Raw genomic sequence first — 23,439 nt, 5'->3', positions numbered from 1 at the left:
GCCTGGTACAGAAGCAAATAACCAGAGCCACTTCCTCATCCCCTCAAACCCAGAATCCCCCACAGAAGAACCACAAAAGTGCCCCACTTGTGACAGGATACTTTCCGGGACTGGACCAGACTCTGAATGTGGCTCTCCAGCAGGGATACGACTTCCTCAAATCCTGCCCTGAAATGAGATCCATCCTTCATGAAATCCTCCCCACTCCGCCAAGAGTGTCTTTCCGCCGTCCACCTAACCTTCGTAACCTGTTAGTTCATCCCTATGAAATCCCCAAACCACCTTCCCTACCCTCTGGCTCCTATCCTTGTAACCGCCCCCGGTGCAAAACCTGTCCCATGCACCCTCCCACCACCACCTACTCCAGCCCTGTAACCCGGAAGGTGTACACGATCAAAGGCAGAGCCACGTGTGAAAGCACCCACGTGATTTACCAACTGACCTGCCTACACTGTGATGCATTCTATGTGGGAATGACCAGCAACAAACTGTCCATTCGCATGAATGGACACAGGCAGACAGTGTTTGTTGGTAATGAGGATCACCCTGTGGCTAAACATGCCTTGGTGCACAGCCAGCACATCTTGGCACAGTGTTACACCGTCCGGGTTATCTGGATACTTCCCACCAACACCAACCTATCCGAACTCCGGAGATGGGAACTTGCCCTTCAGTATATCCTCTCTTCTCGTTATCCGCCAGGCTTCAATCTCCGCTAATTTCAAGTTGCTGCCACTCATACCTCACCTGTCTCTCAACAACTTCTTTGCCTCTACTCTTCCACCTCGACTGACATCTCTGCCCAAACTCTTTGTCTTTAAATATGTCTGCTTGTGCCTGTATGTGTGGATGGATATGTGTGTGTGTGCGCGCGAGTGTATACCTGTCCTTTTTTCCCCCTAAGGTAAGTCTTTCCGCTCCCGGGATTGGAATGACTCCTTACCCTCTCCCTTAAAACCCACATCCTTTCGTCTTTCCCTCTCCTTCCCTCTTTCCTGATGAGGCAACAGTTTGTTGCGAAAGCTTGAATTTTGTGTGTATATTTGTGTTTGTTTGTGTGTCTATCGACCTGCCAGCGCTTTTGTTTGGTAAGTCTCATCATCTTTCTTTTTAGATATATTTTACACACACACGTGGGTGTGCATCGTTGGTTTCATTGTGATGTGAGCCTTGAAACTGGTAGCATACCCGAAACCTACTGAAAACAGGGAGGAATAATCCAGTTGTTGGTTTTGATCAGATACCAGGTGCACGTCATCAGAAATAGAGAACCCAAAAACTTCACAGGCATCTAACCCAAATAAGTTTTTAGTTTTGGCATCATCCGCTATGAGAAATGTCAAAGGCTGAACAACTTCTGTGTTTACTATGGAAGTAGAAAACTGTTCCAATATGAGTTTTTGTTATTTGTAACTCACCAACCAATGACATAAAAGGGCAATGCCAGTGATCCAAGATCCACTTAGGTCTGAGAATTTAACATAGTCACTGCTGCACCCATGTCCACTTGCATTTTTAGCAACTGCTTGGTTATGCAACAAGATTAAATTTCCAGGCTTGTAAAGGTAACTTTTGCAGCAACTACAAACTGTTACCCATAGCTTTTTGAGGAGTGTACCAACTGACATTGGCAATGTAATGAAGGTACCAACAGAAATTAATGATGCAGATAATAAGATTAAATTTTATGGGATATTGTCAAACAGGAGACAGGGCAGCTAGGCAATGTACAATAAGAGAGATCTCCACACACAAAGCAGGCAGAACTGAACTCCTAGATCAACTCCTCTACATGCTTCGTTTAGACTAGGTGACACCAGCTGTTACTGTACGTTCTTCTGAAGTTGACTGAAACCTTAAGTTTTATTTAAAGGCCTTGCTCTATTTGTTATCAATTTCAGGTTGCACCATCTTCAGACTTCTCTATTATAAACTGGATAATCATATGGATAACCAGATAATCGCCTTAATTCACTTTGATGGAGATCATGATGAAATCAATGTCCATGGTAATGAATTCCTTCCTTCATGCTTATGGTATTAATAGTGCCAGCTGGTAGGAAGTTTGGTAGCTAGACTTCCTTCTACTTGAGGTGCTGGTACCATCATTATATAACCAGAAAGGATGGCATTAACTATTAAGGACATCAGTTTGATCAAGCCCTCTATCTAGGTGTATTATGGTTGTTCCAATAATTACCCAGTTTATTACAGAGGGGCCTAAAAATAATGCCTTGCACTCATAGTGCCCAAATTGACAGAGAATAAAACAATACCTTTAAATATGCCTGACAGATTCATTCACATTGAAAAAAAGAAAAACATCCACAAGCTGGTGCCATCCCGTCCTATCATCTATCTGGATACCTAGGAAGTTCACATGTGAAGCATTACCCAGTGAACACCCACTAATCTCCACTTATGGTACCTGTAAGGCACTGTAGAATTGCATAATATGAGCTCCTGCAACATTAAGGGTGAAACTGCTTGCTGTGAACCAGCTGTAAGCCTATTCTATGATTCTCCCAGCTGCACCTGGTATGAAAGTGTCTGGGCTGTTCACCAATATGTTTGCTTCATCAGAAAACATTATAGCTTCTATTCTAAAAGCAGAGTTGACAGTCATCTTATATGATCCTCAGTATGCTTCCTAACAAGAGAAGGAACTGAACATAATAATACTGTATCACAGATAAGGGATTACTAACCTAAAGCAGTCACACAGCCAAAGAAAGACTCAACATCTTCCATGTGACATACAGGAACTGCTTACATTATGACAAAATCACCAATAGGTCTGTCTCTGTTGGATGAAGTCATGTAATGGTATTAAAGGAACAAAAGTTGTACATTATAAAAATTACATTGGATAACACGCTGACAGTTGCTAACTGAATCTATTTTGCTATTGGTTTCGATCCACTAGATCTTAATCAGGGTACAAAACATCACCCTACCATATGCATGTTAGCACATCATGATTCTGATAATGGTAATTCTATTTCAAGTTTTTTTTTTTTTTATGTTATGGACATCAGTAAACAGTTTAATCTGATGTGAGAACATGTGATGGTGAGCACACTGACATTGCTAACTAGAGCTGAAAGTAATACATTTCAAGTGATACAACATGTGACACGTACACCTCATTCTTCAGCATTTTCTGGCATTTGAAACCAATGTAGAGGTGCTGGAGTAGGTGTTGATTTTTCAAGTTAAGCTGTTTACTGACAATCACATGTATGTTCAATCTGTATTTTTGTTCATATCTGACAACTCCAAGACAGAAATTTAGAGATAGATTTGACCTTACATGATTTAAACTTGAGACAGAATAGTCAGTACTGAAGTCACAGTTGACTACACATATGAGGGGACAATGAAAAGTAACACATCTGAATTTTTTATGTGAAAACTCTTAAAGCTTTTTAAATAAAATTAAAGCTTTTTAAATAAAACAGACATTATTAACATACTACATCTGTATTATTTCATGTCTACATATTTGCAGCCCTCTGCAAATAGGGGGCACAGTGTGTAATGTAACTATGGCGGTGCCTGAGAAACAGCATGCTGTATTCGAGTTTAAAAACTGAAGAGTTCGTCCACACATGGAGTACACTCTGCTTCATCACCAGAATGCGAGACCACACACGAGAGCTGCAGCATCTCCAACAGTGCCACAGCTTGGGTTCACTGTCATCAGTCATCCTCCCTACATTTCAATGATGCCACAGGTGACTTTCCAAAACTTAAAGAACATCTTCGAGAACTTCACTTTGATAGTTATGAGGCTGTGCAAGTAGAGGTGAGGCTGTAGCTCTGTCAAAAAAGTTGAACACTCAACAGTGACAGTATCAAAAAACTGATACCTCATCATGAGAAACATGTTCACTGCTAGCTGAGAAATAAATATGTAGACTTGAAGAATAAAGATGTAGAATGTTAATAATATTTGTTTTATTTAAAAACCTTTAAGAGTTTTCACATAAAAAACTCAAAGGCACTAATTTTCAGCATGTTCTTGTACATATGCCAAGGAGAAGTTTTTCGGCCTGATTACAGCCATACTGTAGGAGAAGGAATTGATCATATCATGTTGTATCACAGATAAGAACTTACTACCCTAAAGCATTTACACAGGTGAAGAAACAATTATCATCTTGCACGTGGAATACATGAACAGCTAATGTTATGACAAAATCATCAATAGGCCAGGTGAAACCGGTTGCACAATTAAAGAGATTCATTAAGCAGCTGTCAAGTGTTTTTTCCAACACTATCTTCCTAAAATATGCTGCAGTTTTGGAGCATCAGTCTACTTCTGTAGCTCAGTGGTCAGGATGTCAGACTGCTATTCAGAGTTCTGCCAGGGATTTTACCTTGGTGAGAGTACTGGAATGGGTTGCACTCAGCCTTGCGATGCCAATTGAGGAGCTATTTGAGTAAGAAGTAGTGGCTTCAAGATCTAGAAATCTGACAATGACCAGGAAAGCGATGTGCTGACTCCATAACTGTCCATTCTGCATCCAAATGACACTATTAGCAGAGGATGACATGGTGGCCGGTAGCTTCCAATTTGGGTGCCTATGCCAGAATGTGGAGCTTTGCTTTTGGAGCACAACATATCAAAAACTTTTCAAAATGGTAGATGTTTTGGTTAAAGGAAGCCAAGCACAACAGAGAATTTAGTCATTCTGAAATCTCAGCCAGCACCTTCTTAAGAAGACTGAGAGCTTTATTCACAGAATTGTTGAATAAAGAATGGCACAAGTCCTCCAAAAGCAGGTGAAGGTCTTATTTAGAAATATAGACTTTGCTACAGTGTGTCAGTGTAAAGACATCTGCCAATGTTTAGTGGGCATCAGAAACACCACTACTCGTTTGAAATTGAACATCAGATACAACACAGTATTTACAAGAGTAAGAATCATATTTTCATGCACAAACAACACCTTTGCATTTATTATCGGCAAGTTTCTTGTGTGTATTTGTGGTTAAAATGCAAGAAAGAGATAGATATTTATAAGGAGTCACATACACACAGAAATTTGCCATTAAAATGAACTAAACACAAATTTTAAACAACTTATACTTACCAGATGTATGCAAACTGTCAAACAAATAATTTTCATTGTCAACATCCCTCTCACTGAATGTCATTGTAATTCCCTTGACCACATGTCACACAACACTTCTTTTAATCCGTGATCAGACTCAACACCTGATCAGTAGTATTTCCTCCAGTCCTCATAGTTTTCATCAAATGATGTGACATTTGATTTTGAAAATAATGTTTGTGTGTGTTATATAAATCTAAAAAAATCTCTATAATAGAGGGAAACATTCCACGTGGGAAAAATATATCTAAAAACAAAGATGATGTGACTTACCGAACGAAAGCACTGGCAGGTCGATAGACACACAAACAAACACAAACACACACACAAAATTCAAGCTTTCGCAACAAACTGTTGCCTCATCAGGAAAGAGGGGAAGGAGAGGGAAAGACGAAAGGATGTGGGTTTTAAGGGAGAGGGTAAGGAGTCATTCCAATCCCGGGAGCGGAAAGACTTACCTTAGGGGGAAAAAAGGACAGGTATACACTCGCACACACACACATACCCATCCACACATATACAGACACAAGCAGTGGATGGATATGTGTGTGTGTGCGAGTGTATACCTGTCCTTTTTTCCCCCTAAGGTAAGTCTTTCCGCTCCCGGGATTGGAATGACTCCTTACCCTCTCCCTTAAAACCCACATCCTTTCGTCTTTCCCTCTCCTTCCCCTCTTTCCTGATGAGGAAACAGTTTGTTGCGAAAGCTTGAATTTTGTGTGTGTGTTTGTGTTTGTTTGTGTGTCTATCGACCTGCCAGCGCTTTCGTTCGGTAAGTCACATCATCTTTGTTTTTAGATATAAAAAAATTAGAGTCCCAATTACCTAGTTGTAAGTTAGCATACAACATTTATTTGAGAAAAAGAATGGAAAATGAGAGAAGTGCACAGATTAAAAATAGTAAAGCAAGGAAGCAGTCTTTCTTCTCTTCTGTTCAGACCATATATTGAGGAAGCAGTGAAGGAAATAAAAGAAAAGTTCAGAAATGGGATGAACATTCAGGGTGAATAAATATGACTGAAGCTATTCTGGCAGAATAACTTGAAGAGGGAAATTTGCACAAAGACCAAATAGAATGTCAAGTATGTTTATACGAACAGAAATTAATGATGCAGATAATAAGATTAAAATTTTATGGGATATTGTCAAACAGGAGACAGGGCAGCTAGGCAATGTACAAGATACCATAACAAATAAACTACATAATGTTGTGACTGATAATTCACATGTTGTGAGTACTTTTAACAATCGTACTCCAAATGAAGCTGAAAAAATATGACTAAATGGTTCAGTTAATGTAGCGAGAGAATGTATTAAAATGTCATTCCACAAAACTTTAAGCATCTAGAAGTAACACTAACATCCTTCACTGAAATTAATTATAAATATTCTGAACAACAAAAGCTCATATGGTGTTGATGAGATTTCAGATGAATTCTGAAAAATTGTTCTAACTTAAATAAGTAACGTCCTAAGTGATTGTTGAGGGAATCTCTCCAGACAGATTAAAATGTACAATGTTAAACCTCTTTTTATGAAAGGTAACAAGAAAGACTTAAAGAAGTATCCTCCAGTTTCCTTACTGACATCTTTGTCCAAAATATTCGAAAAAGTAATATGCTCAAGAGTAGACTCACATTTAAGTAGAAACAATTTACTTAACATCACAGTTGCTTGAATGCGACTGCTGTTTATATATTCACTCACCAACATTACAAGCCTTAAGTAATAAAATATCATCAGTTTGTATTTTTTGTGATTGTTCCAAGGTGGTTTGATAGAGCAGATCATGTTACACTTTTCGAAAAGTCTTATACAATTGATGACTTTACATACAACTAGTTGACATCATACTTAACAGAATGCAAAAAGTTGTGCTGAATAATTCAAACAATTCTGAAAGGATAGAAAATTTGAATGAGTGCGGAGAAATCACAAAGGGAGTCAGGCAGGGTTCAATTTTGAGTTCACTCCTATGCCTTATAAATGTGAATGACCTTGCACTTTAACATTCAAAAAGCAAAATTAGTACTTGTAAAAGAAGATGCTAGTATTATAACAAATGCCACAGGAGAGAAAACAATGGAAAAGATTGTTAATGATGTTCTTCAAAGAATTATTAACTGTTTGTCTGAATATGGACTCTCCCTAAATTTTGATTTTAAATTTAGCTCTGTACAACAAATAGTGTCATACCAGCAACCGATGTAGTGCACGTACAGGAGTCAGTAAAGAGGGTATAATGCTCTAAATTCTTGAGTACACATCTATAGAAACTGAAAGCATGTTACTGAGCTTCTCAAACAATTAAGTTCAGCAACTTTTGATCATACAACACTTGCTAGACTTTAAAACAAATGACATTTTGCATATTTCCACTCAACAATGTCTATGGAATAATTTTCTGGGGTAACTCACCACTTTCTAAACAACAGAAACTCCAGGTAGAAATATCAACAAAGAAGGAAAAGATGGATTGCTAGGTACCATAAAATGACTTGTTAAGTTGCAGGCAGGCACAATTAAAAGACACTTACACATAGCTTTCGGCTATAGCCTTCATCAGAAAAATAGAAACACACACCATTCATACACACAAGCAACTACACCTCACACAAATGACAGACAACCCCAGCAGCTTGGGTCAGAATGCAACTGTCACAAATGGGATAGAAGCAGCAGTCTGGACTGGGTGTGGAAGGATTAATAGTGTATCGGTGGGGGAAGAGAGGAACACTGTCTGGTGGAGTGTGCAGGGACTAGAATGCCAACAGGCACAGCATAAGGTTATGGGGCAGAGATGTGGGGGAAAAAAGGAGAGGAGCAGGGAAAGATGGGCAGGTGCACTGGCAGAGGGCAGCAAACAAAGAGGGTGGGAGACAAGAATGGGGAGGAGATAATATGAAGGAGAAGGTGGAAAATGTCAGGTGAAGGATGTAGGGACAATATGTTACCTTAGGTTGAGGCCACGATAATTATGGGAACAGGGAATGTGTTCTAAGCATAACTCACATCTGCACAGTTCAGAAAAGCTGGTGGCAGAGGGGAGGATCCAGATGGCTCTGGCAGTGAAGCAGCCACTGAATCAAGTGTGTTAGTTCAGCTGCACACTGTGCCACAGGTTGGTCTACTTTGCTCTTGGCCACAGTTTGGTGGTGCCTATTCATCCTGGTGGACAGCTAGTTGGTAGTGCTATATCTCCCATGGAGAGATGCTGGATAAGAAATAAGACACAAGAGGAAGGAAAAAAAAGAAAAAAAAGTATTTATTATGATTCCAGTAGAGAGATTTACAAGGGTTGGAACTTTAACAGTGGCAACTATTTATTTACAGCTTGTACAAAATAGATACGTGATTCAAAGTTTTACTGACCTTGAAAGTAGTCAGCAGTATTGTTTATAGCCTGTTGCCAGTGATGTGGAAGTTGTAGAATACTCTTGTTCCAGTTGTGTTGACAGTTTGAGCAGTGCAGTCTATTGTCCGACAAATTTTGTAGCGAAGCTGTGAAGTGTTTCCTTCAGTTTAGAAATTGAGTTGAACACACGAGGGCTTAAGTCAGGGAAGTGTAGTAGGTGGTATAGTGCTTCGCAGCCCCATCAGTCAAACAAATCAGTAACTGCTTGCACTGTACGTGCTTGAGCATTGTCCTGCAAAATGATGGTCTGGTCCTGCAGAAAGTGTCATCACTTCTGTCTCTATGCTGTTCATTTTTGGAACACAACCTACGACCAGCTTAGAGACAGAAGTGAAGACACTTTCTGCAGGACCTGACCATCATTTTGCAGGACAATGCTCAAGCACATACAATGCAAGCAGTTACTGATTTGTTTGACTGATGGGGCTGTGAAGCACTATACCACCTACTGCACTCCCCTGACTTAAGCCCTGGTGAGTTCAACTTGGTTTCTAAACTGAAGGAAACACTTCATGGCATTCGCTTCAGAACTGCTACAAATTCATCAGGCAATAGACTGCGCCACTTGAACTGTCATCACAACTGGCATAAGAGTATCCTACAACTTTCACATCGCTGGCAACAGGTTATACACAATGCTGGTGACTACTTTGAAGGTCAGCAAAACTTTGAAACGTATCTATTTTGTACAAGCTGTAAATAAATAGTTGCCACTACTATAGTGCCAACCCTCATAATAACAAAGGAAAACTCTTCTCAATAAAAAATAATACAGCTTCTCATCCACAAACAGGCGTCTCAATGGAACACACAGTGAATAAAGGTAGTGGGCTGTGAAGACTGTACCACTGATAACCCTTATAATGGAGGTCGAGCGTTTGGCTTAGTTGGCTGACAGGTACATCTTGGGATATCAGTGAAAAGTCGTAGGCCTTGCTGCGGTGGCTTGCGACTGGACTCTGACTGATGAGCTGCTGAGAGCCGGTGCATGAATTGGCTCAGATAGAGCAAACTGCCAACATGTTGGCTTGCACCATCCAATACAGCCGGGGCATGGAGGAATTTTTGCTAATCCAGTTCTGAAAAAGTGACATGGTGGAGGAAATAGCTCCCTGCCATGGAGAACCTTTGGTGGCACGTGTCCTGCCATCTGTCTTCCTTACTGTGATCAAGGCAGCCTAGGTAGGCTTATACATTATGCAAACATGTGAGGCTTCAGTATCTGAGGGGTTGCTGATCCCTTTAGGCAAATGGCAGGTACTTAGCAGGTAGCCATACAAATATAAAAAGTTCTGCAATGATTGTAGCAGAACTGGGAAATGACAAGGCTGCTTCCACAGGTGGCCCCGCCCCTGACAGGCTGGGATAAACTTGTGACAAGACTGGAATAGGATGTGCTGGGTGGGTGGATGGATTGGGCAGGACTTGCACCTGGGTCTTGCATGGGGATCTCCTCTTTGTGGCAAGGGGTTGGGGTTGGGAGTGGCATAGTTATGGACAAGGATGTTGTGGAGATTGGGTGGGTGATGGAACATCAGTTTAGGTGAGAGTGGGAAGGATCTTGGGTAGGATGTCTCTCATTTCAGGGCATGATGATAGGCAATCAAAGCCCTGGTAAAGGATGTTGTTCAGTTATTCTATTCCAGGATGTTACTGTGTGACGAAGGGTGCACTCTTTGTAGCTGGTTCTTGGAGGTAGTGGGAGGATTGGGGGTGTGACGGGAAATGGCATGGGATATCTGTTTGCAGACTAGGTCTGAGGGATAGTGCCTGTCTGTGAAGGCCTTCGTGAGACTCTTAGCATACTGGGCAAGAAAGTTCTTGTCACTGCAGATATGCCATCCCCAGGTCGCCAGGCTGTATGGGAGGGATTTTTTGGTGTGAAAGGGACGACAGCTGTCGAAATGCGCATACTGTTGGTGGGTAGTGGGTTTAATATGGACAGAGGTGCAGAGTGAGCTATCAGAGAGGAGGACATCAACATCTGGGAAGGTGGCACACTGGATCACCAATGAACCTGAACCACACTAGGAGTTAGGATAAAGTTAGTAAGTGTATGAGGAATGAGGTAGCAGGTTTGGAGTCTGAAGGATGTTGGGAAAGGCAGTGCTCAATAGGGATAAGAACATGGGCATAAGGTATATTGGTGTATAACAAAGTGGCATCAGGTATCCAGCAGGTAAAGGGGTGGGGTTGGTGGAGAGTCAGTGAAGGAAGTGGTTGGCATCTTGACATGAGAGACCACATTACAGGCAATTGGTTGGAGTGTTGGTCAACGACAGCCGAAATTCTTTCAGTGGGGGCAATAACCAGACATAATGGGGTGTCCAGGATTGTTTGGTTTGGGGATTTTGGGCAGCACGTAGAAAGTGGGTGTGTGGGATGTGCCTAAGGCTTTAAGCGGGGATGGAAGTTGTGTTGGACTTCTGGGATAGGACCACTCTGGCAGAGTTTATAGTTGGAGTAGTCAGATAATTGGTGAAGCCTTCTGCCAGGTGGCCACTGTGATTCATAACAACAGTTGTGAAACCTCTGTCTGCAGGTAAGATGCCACACAACCTCCTGCCGCTGTGCCTGTTGGCATTCTAGTCCCAGCACACGTTGCCAGACAGCATTCCTCCCTCCCACCAGCTGTATACTACTATACCTTCCCTTCCCCGCCACCTCCAGACTGCTGCTTCCATCCACATGTGATAGTTGCATTCTGGCCTGAGCTGCCAGAATTGGCAGTCATGTGTGTGTGAGATGTGCTTGCTAATATGTATGAATGGTGTGCATTTCTCTTTTGCTGATGAAAGCTGTGACCGAAAGATTTTTGTGTCTTTTAAATTGTGCCCGTCTGCAACTTGACATATCGCCTCTATGGTAAGAAGCAATTTGTCTTTTCCTACATTGCTGATATCACCACTTACTAATAAAGCACTGACTGCACAAAAGAGAGCAATCAATAAGAATAATTCATAGTGTTCACCTGCCATCGTCATGTAGGAACCTCTACAAGAAATTGAGCATTATAACTGCACTATCACAATACGTATATCTGGTAATGAAATTAATCATACATAATACATCACAAGTTGAGAATATCAACAATGCTAGAAGAAAGAATGATCTTTATCACCCATTATTAAAATTTTAATCATTCACCCGATAACATAAAATGTCTGACAGATACCAAAGCAAATTTTAAGTCTAACCTAAAATTATTTTTCCTTAGCATCTCATCCTATTACATGGAAGAATTTCTATTCAAAACTGGCACCCTGAAAAAAAGGAAAAGAAGAGAGAACTAGTTTTTAAGAGTAGTTGCATGAGAGGGCTAAAAAGTATCGTGTTCATTAATGTTAACACTAACCATTTAAATAAAAGAAATTTCTGTATGGAATAATACGTAAAATACAGGAAAGGATACTACTCACCAAAAGCTGACAGATGTGTGGCACACAAAAGCACTCAACAGAATACTGTATTTATACTAGCTTTCAATCTCTGGCTCTTTCTCTAGCAAGTGTACACACAATCACATTCACACACACAACCACATGGACATCCAAATGCTCATACTCACATGCAGATTGACTGTTGATTACTGAAGGCAGTAGCCTGGGTAGATGGAGGTGGGGAATGATGCACAGGGTGAGGATGGGATAGCGCAATAGTGTGAGGCAGCCTTTTGATAGTTGAATCAGCAACTGCACAACAAGATGAAAGGAGTTCAGAAGGTAGAGCATACAACAGGTACATAGAGGAAGGGGAGGAAAGGAGATACAGGGGGACAGAAGAGAAAAAGGGTGAGGTGTGGAAAAGAGAGCAAGGAGGGCAGGAGCTCTCTCCGCCTTTTCAACTCCTCTCCCTTTCTCTCTTCCCTCCCTGTCTCCTTCCTCCCCTCCCTGTCATATGCTCTATTCTCTGAACTCCTTCCATCTTGTTGTGCAGTCATTAGTTCATCTGTAGAAAGATCTGTTTCACACTATCTAACTACCTCTTCCTTGCCTCATGCATACTTCCATGCCCTCTCACCACACCCATTTACCCAAGCAGCTGCATGTATGTGTGTGTGTGTGTGTGTGTGTGTGTGTGTGTGTGTGTGTGTGTGTGTGTGAGAGAGAGAGAGGAGATATCGCCAGGTGGACTGTCAAAATATTGTGTTGATTTGAAGATAAGGCTGCAAACCAGACAAGAGTATCATAATTTTTGCTGATGTCAGTTCTATAGTTAGTGAAAGTGAGTAAGGATTACAGGACTTTCAGAAGGGAAGGGACAGTCTAGTGAGCACAGAATACGGATTCAGAGTAAACTAAAGGAAGATGAAAGTACTGAGAAGTACAGCAGAAACTCAATTAGTGACAGAATTAATAAAGAAATTGGAGTCCATGAACTAGACGAAGTGAAGGAATTCTGCTGTCTTGGAGGCAAAATAACAAATGACGAATAAAGCAAACAAGGCATATGAAGCTAGTTAAAGCGGGCAAAGAGAACAATCGTAGCCTAAAGTCTACTAGTATCAAACACTGGCGTTAATTTGGGAAAGAAATTTCTATTAATGTACGAGGTCTGTTCAAAAAAAATTGCAGAACATTTGTAATTTCACGCCATTGGTGTATTGGAGTGAAATGCAGTTAGCATCCCTGCATTTTCCTGTGTTTAATACATAATTGCTGGAAGTTTCATTGTTGTATGTTCGTTAATCATTGTTCAGTGCTTTACTGAGTAGAACGTTATGTCGCACACATTGCGAATTTTGAGATGGCAGAGTTAGAGGAGCAACAAGTCTGCATTACATTTGGTGTAAAACTCAAGAAAACCTATACAGACACACACCAAATGATGCAGGAAACCTACAGTGATGAGTTCTTAAGCCCTACTCGGTGTTATGAATGGTTCACATGGTTTAAAAATGGCTGGACAGAAGTTAAGCATCACTCTCATTCAGGACACCCTTCGAAGTCTACTGATGACGCTCACCTCTGGAACATCAATGAAATAGTGTATGCCAATTGAACACTGATTGTCCGAGGTACTACAGAAGAATGTAAAAATTCAGTTGCATTGTGTCATGAAATCCTGACACAGATTTTTGAATGCATCATATTGCCACCAAGTTTGTCCCATGGCTCACAAGTCAAGACCAGAAAGACCATCATCTCACAATCATGGAAAAGCTTTTGGAACATGCACATGAGAATGAGATGTTTCCTAAGAGAATCAGAACTGGTGCTGAGATGTGGGTCTATGTTTATGATGTTGATACCAAGGTTCAGTCTTCACAGTTGGTTGGGAAAGGTTCATCAAGGCCAAAACAAAAGCTCGTCAGGTCAGGTCAAATGTCAAAGCCATGCTGCCAATAGTTTCCTTGACTTTGAAAGACTAGTTCATCATGAATTCGTGCCACAGACACAGACTGTTAATTAAAGGTAATATTGGGACATGTTGTGATGGCTGTGAGAAAATGTGAGAAGGAAACGGCCTGAAATGTGACAAGACAATTCACGGCTCTAGCAACACGATAATGCACACGCATGTTCATCTCTGTTGGTGCATGACTATTGCGCAAAAAATGAAATCACTGTGCTGCCTCGTCCTCCTTACTCTCTAGGCCTGGTCGCTATGGACTTTTTATTATTTCCAAAATTGAAAACTCTGTTGAAAGGACATAGATTTGCAACAATAGATGAGATAAAAGAAAATTAGCAGACATCACTTCACACGATCCAGCAAGAGGGGTACCAAGACCACTTCTGCAAGTGGAAATGACATTGGAAGCAGTGTTTCAAATGTGAAGGAGAGTACTTTGAAGGGGACAATGCACAATAAGTGAAAGGTAAGCACAGAAAAATTTTGTGGACAAAGTTCCGGTATTTCTGAACAAACCACATACACCTGGAGCACGACATTGTACGTAAGTCAATCATAGACCATGGGAAAACTGGAAACAATGTGAATAATAGTATTTGAGACATTGTATGACTTGAGAATGCTGAAAGTTAACTGGATTGATGAGAAACGAAGGGGTTCTCCACAAACCAATGACCAAAGGAATATGTGGAACACTAATCATAAGAAAGGACAGTATGATAGCACATGTCTACAGACATCACACAATAGCTTCCATGATCCTAGAGGAAGCTTTAGAGGGAAAAATTGTGAAGAAGTTACCAATGGAGAGAAATTGTATTGAGCTGCTTCAGGTCATTCAGAAGACGGATATTTTGTTCCACAACAAATATTGTACCAGTATACAGTTTTCAGTATAAAAATAAACTATAACTTTGGCTTCATTTACAGCAATGTATTAATAGCTTTGATACATATAACATGATTTATAATTTCTGAAATTGTTTCAGGTCAATTGCAAAAAGTCTAGGAATGTTAAAAAAGCAAAATAAAGGCCCTGATACAAGATATGTTAATTATTATACAGGGCCAGAAGAGGACATGACGACAATAGCTTTGAGTTTATCAGAGTATGGAGGTGGAAATATAACAATGGAAAAAGACGAAGCAACAGGATTAGTGATGATATGTATAAATAATCCACAGAAAAGAAATGCTTTTAGTGGTAAGAATGCTGATACCAGTGAAATCTTGGATAATTATTCTTAGCACCATTTTGCAGCCCATATTTGTAGCTAAATAAAACCTCAAACACCTATCTTACAATAGTAAAATAAACCTTCAAGAAAATAGATAGGACAAAATAATTATCAGCTCAATGAGCAGGACAAGATGATTTATCATGCCTGATAAATTAAGCATTACTAGGTTATGGGATTTCTCCATTTGGTTAAAAAATGGACATGATAGACAGCAGAATTGTGTAGGCTCCTCAAGCTTAAATAAGAAGACTAGCTAGGGCCTAGAGATTAACAGTAGGAAAAATATATCTAAAAACAAAGGTGATGTGACTTACTCCAAACTCTCTGCCCAAACTCTTTGTCTTTAAATATGTCTGCTTGTGTCTGTATATGTGTGGATGGATATGTGTGTGTGTGCGCGAGTGTATACCCGTCCTTTTTTCCCCCTAAGGTAAATCTTTCCGCTCCCGGGATTGGAATGACTCCTTACCCTCTCCCTTAAAACCCACATCCTTTCGTCTTTCCCTCTCCTTCCCTCTTTCCTGATGAGGCAACCGTTTGTTGCGAAAGCTTGAATTTCGTGTGTATGTTTGTGTGTCTATCAACCTGCCAGCACTTTCGTTCGGTAAGTTATATATATATATATATATATATATATATATATATATATATATATATATATATATATATATATATATATATATATATATATAATAGAGGGAAACATTCGACATGGGAAAAATATATCTAAAAACAAAGATGATGTGACTTACCGAACGAAAGCGCTGGCAGGTCGATAGACACACAAACAAACACAAACAAACGTGTGTTTGTGTTTATTTGTGTGTCTATCGACCTGCCAGCACTTTCGTTCGGTAAGTCACATCATCTTAAACAAAGATGATGTGACTTACCAAATGAAAGTGCTGGCAGGTCGACAGACACACAAACAAACACAAACATACACACAAAATTCAAGCTTTCGCAACAAACTGTTGCCTCATCAGGAAAGAGGGAAGGAGAGGGAAAGACGAAAGGATGTGGGTTTTAAGGGAGAGGGTAAGGAGTCATTCCAATCCCGGGAGCGGAAAGACTTACCTTAGGGGGAAAAAAGGGCAGGTATACACTCGCACACACACACATATCCATCCACACATATACAGACACAAGCAGACATATTTAAAGACAAAGAGTTTGGGCAGAGATGTCAGTCGAGGCAGAAGTGCAGAGGCAAAGATGTTGTTGAATGACAGGTGAGGTATGAGTGGCGGCAACTTGAAATTAGCGGAGATTGAGGCCTGGTGGATAACGGGACGAGAGGATATATTGAAGAGCAAGTTCCCATCTCCGGAGTTCGGATAGGTTGGTGTTAGTGGGAAGTATCCAGATAACCCGGATGGTTTAACACTGTGCCAAGATGTGCTGGCCGTGCACCAAGGCATGTTTAGCCACAGGGTGATCCTCATTACCAACAAACACTGTCTGCCTGTGTCCATTCATGCGAATGGACAGTTTGTTGCTGGTCATTCCCACATAGAATGCATCACAGTGTAGGCAGGTCAGTTGGTAGATCACGTGGGTGCTTTCACACGTGGCTCTGCCTTTGATCGTGTACACCTTCCGGGTTACAGGACTGGAGTAGGTGGTGGTGGGAGGGTGCATGGGACAGGTTTTACACTGGGGGCGGTTACAAGGGTAGGAGCCAGAGGGTAGGGAAGGTGGTTTGGGGATTTCATAGGGATGAACTAAGAGGTTACGAAGGTTAGGTGGACGGCGGAAAGACACTGTTGGTGGAGTGGGGAGGATTTCATGAAGGATGGATCTCATTTCAGGGCAGGATTTGAGGAAGTGGTATCCCTGCTGGAGAGTCACATTCAGAATCTGATCCAGTCCCGGAAAGTATCCTGTCACAAGTGGGGCACTTTTGTGGTTCTTCTGTGGGAAGTTCTGGGTTTGAGAGGATGAGGAAGTGGCTCTGGTTATTTGCTTCTGTACCAGGTCGGGAGGGTAGTTGCGGGATGCGAAAGCTGTTGTCAGGTTGTTGGTGTAATGCTTCAGGGATTCCGGACTGGAGCAGATTCGTTTGCCACGAAGACCTAGGCTGTAGGGAAGGGACCGTTTGATGTGGAATGGGTGGCAGCTGTCGTAATGGAGGTACTGTTGCTTGTTGGTGGGTTTGATGTGGACGGACGTGTGAAGCTGGCCATTGGACAGGTGGAGGTCAACATCAAGGAAAGTGGCATGGTATTTGGAGTAGGACCAGGTGAATCTGATGGAACCAAAGGCGTTGAGGTTGGAGAGGAAATTCTGGAGTTCTTCTTCACTGTGAGTCCAGATCATGAAGATGTCATCAATAAATCTGTACCAAACTTTGGGTTGGCAGGCCTGGGTAACCAAGAAGGCTTCCTCTAAGCGACCCATGAATAGGTTGGAGTACGAAGGGGCTATCCTGGTACCCATGGCTGTTCCCTTTAATTGTTGGTATGTCTGGTCTTCAAAAGTGAAGAAGTTGTGGGTCAGGATGAAGCTGGCTAAGGTAATGAGGGATGAGGTTTTAGGTAGGGTGGCAGGTGATCGGTGTGAAAGGAAGTGCTCCATCGCAGCGAGGCCCTGGACGTGCGGGATATTTGTGTATAAGGAAGTGGCATCAATGGTTACAAGGATGGTTTCTGGGGGTAACAGATTGGGTAAGGATTGCATGCGTTCGAGAAAGTGGTTGGTGTCTTTGATGAAGGATGGGAGACTGCAAGTAATGGGTTGAAGGTGTTGATCTATGTAGGCAGAGATACGTTCTGTGGGGGCTTGGTAACCAGCTACAATGGGGCGGCCGGGATGATTGGGTTTGTGAATTTTAGGAAGAAGGTAGAAGGTAGGGGTGCGGGGTGTCGGTGGGGTCAGGAGGTTGATGGAGTCAGGTGAAAGGTTTTGTAGGGGGCCTAAGGTTCTGAGGATTCCTTGAAGCTCCGCCTGGACATCAGGAATGTGATTACCTTGGCAAACTTTGTATGTGGTGTTGTCTGAAAGCTGACGCAGTCCCTCAGCCACATACTCCCGACGATCAAGTACCACGGTCGTGGAACCCTTGTCCGCCGGAAGAATGACGATGGACCGGTCAGCCTTCAGATCACGGATAGCCTGGGCTTCAGCAGTGGTGATGTTGGGAGTAGGATTAAGGTTTTTTAAGAAGGATTGAGAGGCAAGGCTGGAAGTCAGAAATTCCTGGAAGGTTTGGAGAGGGTGATTTTGAGGAAGAGGAGGTGGGTCCCGCTGTGACGGAGGACGGAACTGTTCCAGGCAGGGTTCAATTTGGATAGTGTCTTGGGGAGTTGGATCATTAGGGGTAGGATTAGGATCATTTTTCTTCGTGGCAAAGTGATACTTCCAGTAGAGAGTACGAGTGTAGGACAGTAAATCTTTGACGAGGGCTGTTTGGTTGAATCTGGGAGTGGGGCTGAAGGTGAGGCCTTTGGATAGGACAGAGGTTTCGGATTGGGAGAGAGGTTTGGAGGAAAGGTTAACTACTGAATTAGGGTATTGTGGTACCAGATTGTGTTGATTGGAATTTTGAGGTTTTGGAGGGAGTGGAGCTGGAAGTGGGAGATTGAGTAGATGGGAGAGACTGGGTTTGTGTGCAATGAGAGGTGGTTGAGGTTTGCTGGAAAGGTTGTGAAGGGTGAGTGAGTTGCCTTTCCGGAGGTGGGAAACCAGGAGATTGGATAGTTTTTTGAGGTGAAGGGTGGCATGCTGTTCTAATTTGCGGTTGGCCTGTAGGAGGATGCTCTGAATAGCCGGTGTGGATGTGGGAGAGGAAAGATTGTGGACTTTTATTAAGGATAGGAGTTGACGGGTGTGTTCATTGGCTGAGTTGATGTGTAGGTGAAGGATTAGGTGAGTGAGGGCAATGGATTGTTCAGTTTGGAACTGGTATAGGGACTGATGGAAAGAAGGGTTGCAGCCAGAGATGGGAACTTTAAGTGTGAGGCCTTTGGGGGTAATGCCAAATGTCAGACAAGCCTGAGAAAATAAAATATGCGAGCATAATCTGGCTAGGGTGAAGGCATGTTTGCGGAGGGAATGTAAATAAAACTTAATGGGGTCGTTGTGGGGGTGTTGTGAGGGTGACATGGTATTAGAAGGTGGAAAGTGTAAAATGAGGTTGAAATGAAAATGAAAGATAAAAATATATGGGGAGAGATAAAGGTGAACTAGAAAGCAACTGGAGATCTGGTATGGAAAAAGGCGAAAAAGTGTTGGTTAAGTTGATCCTGTGGTGAACTTGGGTTGGTAGACAGCGATGTGCATAAAGGTTACATGATCTGGACTCACAGTGAAGAAGAACTCCAGATGATCTGGACTCTCAGTGAAGAAGAACTCCAGAATTTCCTCTCCAACCTCAACTCCTGTGGCTAAACATGCCTTGGTGCACGGCCAGCACATCTTGGCACAGTGTTACACCATCCGGGTTATCTGGATACTTCCCACTAACACCAACCTATCCGAACTCCGGAGATGGGAACTTGCTCTTCAATATATCCTCTCTTCCCGTTACCCACCAGGCCTCGATCTCCACTAATTTCAAGTTGCCGCCACTCACACCTCACCTGTCATTCAACATCATCTTTGCCTCTTCACTTCCGCCTCAACTGACATCTCTGCCCAAACTCGTTGTCTTTAAATATGTCTGCTTGTGTCTGTATATGTGTGGATGGATATGTGTGTGTGTGTGCGAGTGTATATCCGTCCTTTTTTCCCCCTAAGGTAAGTCTTTCCGCTCCCGGGATTGGAATGACTCCTTACCCTCTCCCTTAAAACCCACATCCTTTCGTCTTTCCCTCTTTCCTGATGAGGCAACAGTTTGTTGCGAAAGCTTGAATTTTGTGTGTATGTTTGTGTTTGTTTGTGTGTCTATCGTCGTGCCAGCGCTTTCGTTTGGTAAGTCACATCATCTTTGTTCATCTACCTCGTATCTTTTGCAGCAACTACAAACTGTTACCCATAGCTTTTTGAGGAGTGTACCAACTGACATTGGCAATGTAATGAAAACTGTAAGCAGTGTCCTGCACTGCACAAACTGCTTTGCAGGTATGATATCAATTCTAATAACTTGTACTGATGACGCATTTGTGATGTACGTATGACTAAATCCAAGCACACTAAATAGTCCAACTTTAATCTAATTTGCAACAATATTGTACTCTGAAATCAGCTTATGATGTTCTATAGTTCCATTCCAAGACTTAATAAGTAAAAGAAAGAACATGTCTTTTTTATGATGTTTTACATTTTTCATAGCAGACAGGGACTTTACAATATTGTGGAAAGTAGTAATAAAATGGTGGAGTAGTTAATTTCTTCCAAACCTATTTGAAGTACAATAGCTGAACAAATGTGAACTGTCCCCTAACAATGGCAAACACTTTCAGTTACTAAGTGAGATACAGGCAAAGTATCTCAATCATTTATCATGAAAGGATCATCATCTAAATATGACCTATTTTTCATGTTCTCCTTTAGTTTACTTTAAGTTGCCCTTGCAATTAGATTGTGATTGCTAGAGATTACCTGTTTCATTCTTCTTGCAGGCAAAATGATGGTTGAGCTCCATAATGCAGTTACTGAAATTGAGAAATGGAAAACTGGAAAAGGGCTCATCCTGTATGGTGCAGAAGGGCATTTTTGTTCTGGCGGAGACCTCAGTTTTGCTCGAGAAAATTGTAATTCTCATGCAGGATTTCAGATGGCAACAATTATGACAAATACTCTCCACAGGCTACACAACCTGCCAATCATGACAGTTGCAGTAATAGAAGGAGCAGGTCCGAATCAAACAAAAATCAAATATCATATCGAATTATTTCAGAATAACTTTTGCACTTCTAATTAAAACTGTAGATATTCTGTGATATATTTAGTAAATATGGAAAAAAAGTATCATAATTATTACACCCACAAAGCTGCTGCTTTATGACTGGTAACTTACACTAAAAAAAGAGGTAATTGGAGATATCCTAATGGCTTAATTTCTCCTCACACCTTTGCTGCCTCATATGCATTATTTTCGGGCCTTAAAATGGAGTCATCACATTTAATGAGCTTACTCAGCACACCTTTGGTAGCGATTTCCATAGTTTAATGGCAACAGTCCCAGGTACAACAATATATTGCATTTTGATGTCTCACATATGGTGAATTTGGGTGAGATACAAGCCAAATGTCTGCACTCAGCTAAATATGAGTCAAGAATCAATTAAAAACAATATAGGTGACTGTTAAACTGTTAACCATGAATCTATGGTGCATATGTTCCCCCTGCCCTGTCCCCTACAAAGAAGCCTAGAAGCAAGTTACATACCGGTACATGTAACATAGCCCAACACTGTATTTTCACCTCTGTACAGAATGAAATTCTTTTCATGTTACAAAAATGATATTTTGTCTGTGAAATATACACAAATTTCATTATTTTCGGAAACATTATAATTACAGAAACATCATAATCTTTCATTTCAGATTTGCAGATGAAGCTGTAATGCAATAATTTTGAATGTACAGATTGCTTATGTGCAAATATATTAAAAATGAACCTTCAGCAAATAGTTCAGTTGTGTTTTGCCTTACTAATGGTACACTAGATACCCTCAGCTGCACACCATACTGTGGTTTGCAGAGTAAATATGTAGACGTAAGCAAGTTGAATATTTACAAACCCAACCAGATTAATATTTATCCGGACATTAACTTTCTAGGTGCCTTGGGTGGAGGTGCAGAACTAGCAGCAGCCTGTGACTTTCGTCTTGCAAGTAAAAGTGCAGCTGGAATAGGATTTGTTCATGGCCGCATGGGAATTATTCCAGCCTGGGGTGGAGTTACATGGCTTGCAGATGTTGTAGGGTGTCACAAGGCCCTTGACTTAATCTCGTCTTCACAAATAGTGACTCCATCTAAAGGCATACAGATTGGAATCATAGATGGCATTATCAGTGATGATAATCCACTAGATGATGTAAGAGAATGGTTAAAGGCACGAACACGAAGTGATCCTGAAGTTATTCATGCAATGAAGGCAGCAATCAGAAATGTTAGAGAGTTGGCATACAAAAATTCACTTCCAGTTGAAAGAAGAATTTTTGCTCCATTGTGGGGAGGACCAGCAAATAAGCTTGCTCTCCAAAGAAATGTGAAACACAAACTGTAAGATTAAGAACTGCTTCACAGTATTACACTTCGCTACGAAACTATGCAACAGTTTTGATGCTTGTTTAGTTTTTGTGACACCCATGTGTGTATTGTTACCAGATAAATTAAGTTTAAGTATATGAAGGCTTAATGATAGTACCATTAGAAAAGATAACCTAACTAAAAAGTTATTAAGCTTACACTTTTTTTCTCTGTTTTGGTGCCAAAAACTTTTGTACTGTTCTTTGCACATACTATTTTACACTGTATGAAAATAATATTCTTTAATCTGTTATTTAGTACACTCCCACAATTCATTTTGAAGATATATTACATACATGTAAAAGGATATTTATCTCATTCTTTATCGTTTCACTTTGTTTTCCTCTTTGTTAGAATGGATTGTTATACAACTACATCATTAATATATCCTAAACATACTTGTAATTAATACAGGTCACATAACAGATAACAGTTTTTATTTATTTAGTTTCACAATGGCACTGGCACTTTTTGTTTTGCCTTTTTTTCTTTTTTAAAAAAGGAGCTATTACATAGCACTGACATATTTCAACAAATATTTGCATTCCTTAAAATAATGAGTATTTCAGTTTGTACAATAACAAAACGTTAAGAGAAGGAAAACTACGGTAGCACATACACTGTAAAAACTGAATGGTAATTGGTACAGCAGTCAACACAAGGGTTTGAAACACTATGGCATAAGTGATCCTTGGTCTTGAGGTTCTTCAGTTCTGTTCAGTAATGCTACAGAAAGTCTAATTTGTCTAAGCTTTCAGATTTTGCATGAAAATAAGAACAATGCCAAACACATCAGTAAGACACTTAACTGTGCACTATGAATCTGATTAAAGCGAAAAGTGTTTTTTGTACTATGACTCACTGCAAGAACTCAGCTGTATCAAAGAACCTCGAGACCAAGTATCAACATAGTTAAATGCAACACCTTACAGGATATGACTTGGGTGCAACACTTACACTTTTACTCTTAAATCAAATGACTAGTGAAATCCTTGTAAGAATTTTCTAGCGTGTAGTCGGAAATCACCGATACGTAGATTTTAAAATTCACTTAATGCTGAATATGAAGCAAGAGGAAGAGATAGTAAATTTTACTTTATGGGTGTAAAAT

General features: G+C 41.0%; 1 protein-coding gene across 2 annotated transcripts in view; it reads left to right on the top strand.

The window, feature by feature from the left end:
- The window catches only part of LOC126195325 (ethylmalonyl-CoA decarboxylase-like), a 59,769-nt gene extending 37,242 nt beyond the window's left edge, over nucleotides 1-22,527 (top strand). For both annotated transcript variants that reach the window (XM_049933892.1, XM_049933891.1), the window contains exons 2-4: nucleotides 14,880-15,094; nucleotides 20,693-20,926; nucleotides 21,857-22,527. In XM_049933892.1, the coding sequence (XP_049789849.1) occupies nucleotides 14,902-15,094; nucleotides 20,693-20,926; nucleotides 21,857-22,305 (876 nt within the window). In that variant the 5' untranslated portion in view covers nucleotides 14,880-14,901 and the 3' untranslated portion in view covers nucleotides 22,306-22,527. The remainder of the gene's footprint in view (nucleotides 1-14,879; nucleotides 15,095-20,692; nucleotides 20,927-21,856) is intronic.
- The last annotated feature ends 912 nt before the right edge of the window (nucleotides 22,528-23,439 follow it).

The sequence above is a fragment of the Schistocerca nitens genome, chromosome 7 (assembly GCF_023898315.1).
Source record: "Schistocerca nitens isolate TAMUIC-IGC-003100 chromosome 7, iqSchNite1.1, whole genome shotgun sequence".
In the NCBI taxonomy this organism is placed as follows: domain Eukaryota; kingdom Metazoa; phylum Arthropoda; class Insecta; order Orthoptera; family Acrididae; genus Schistocerca; species Schistocerca nitens.
The sequence above is the reverse complement of the archived record's forward strand: the minus strand, read 5'-3'. Positions and strand labels throughout refer to the sequence as shown.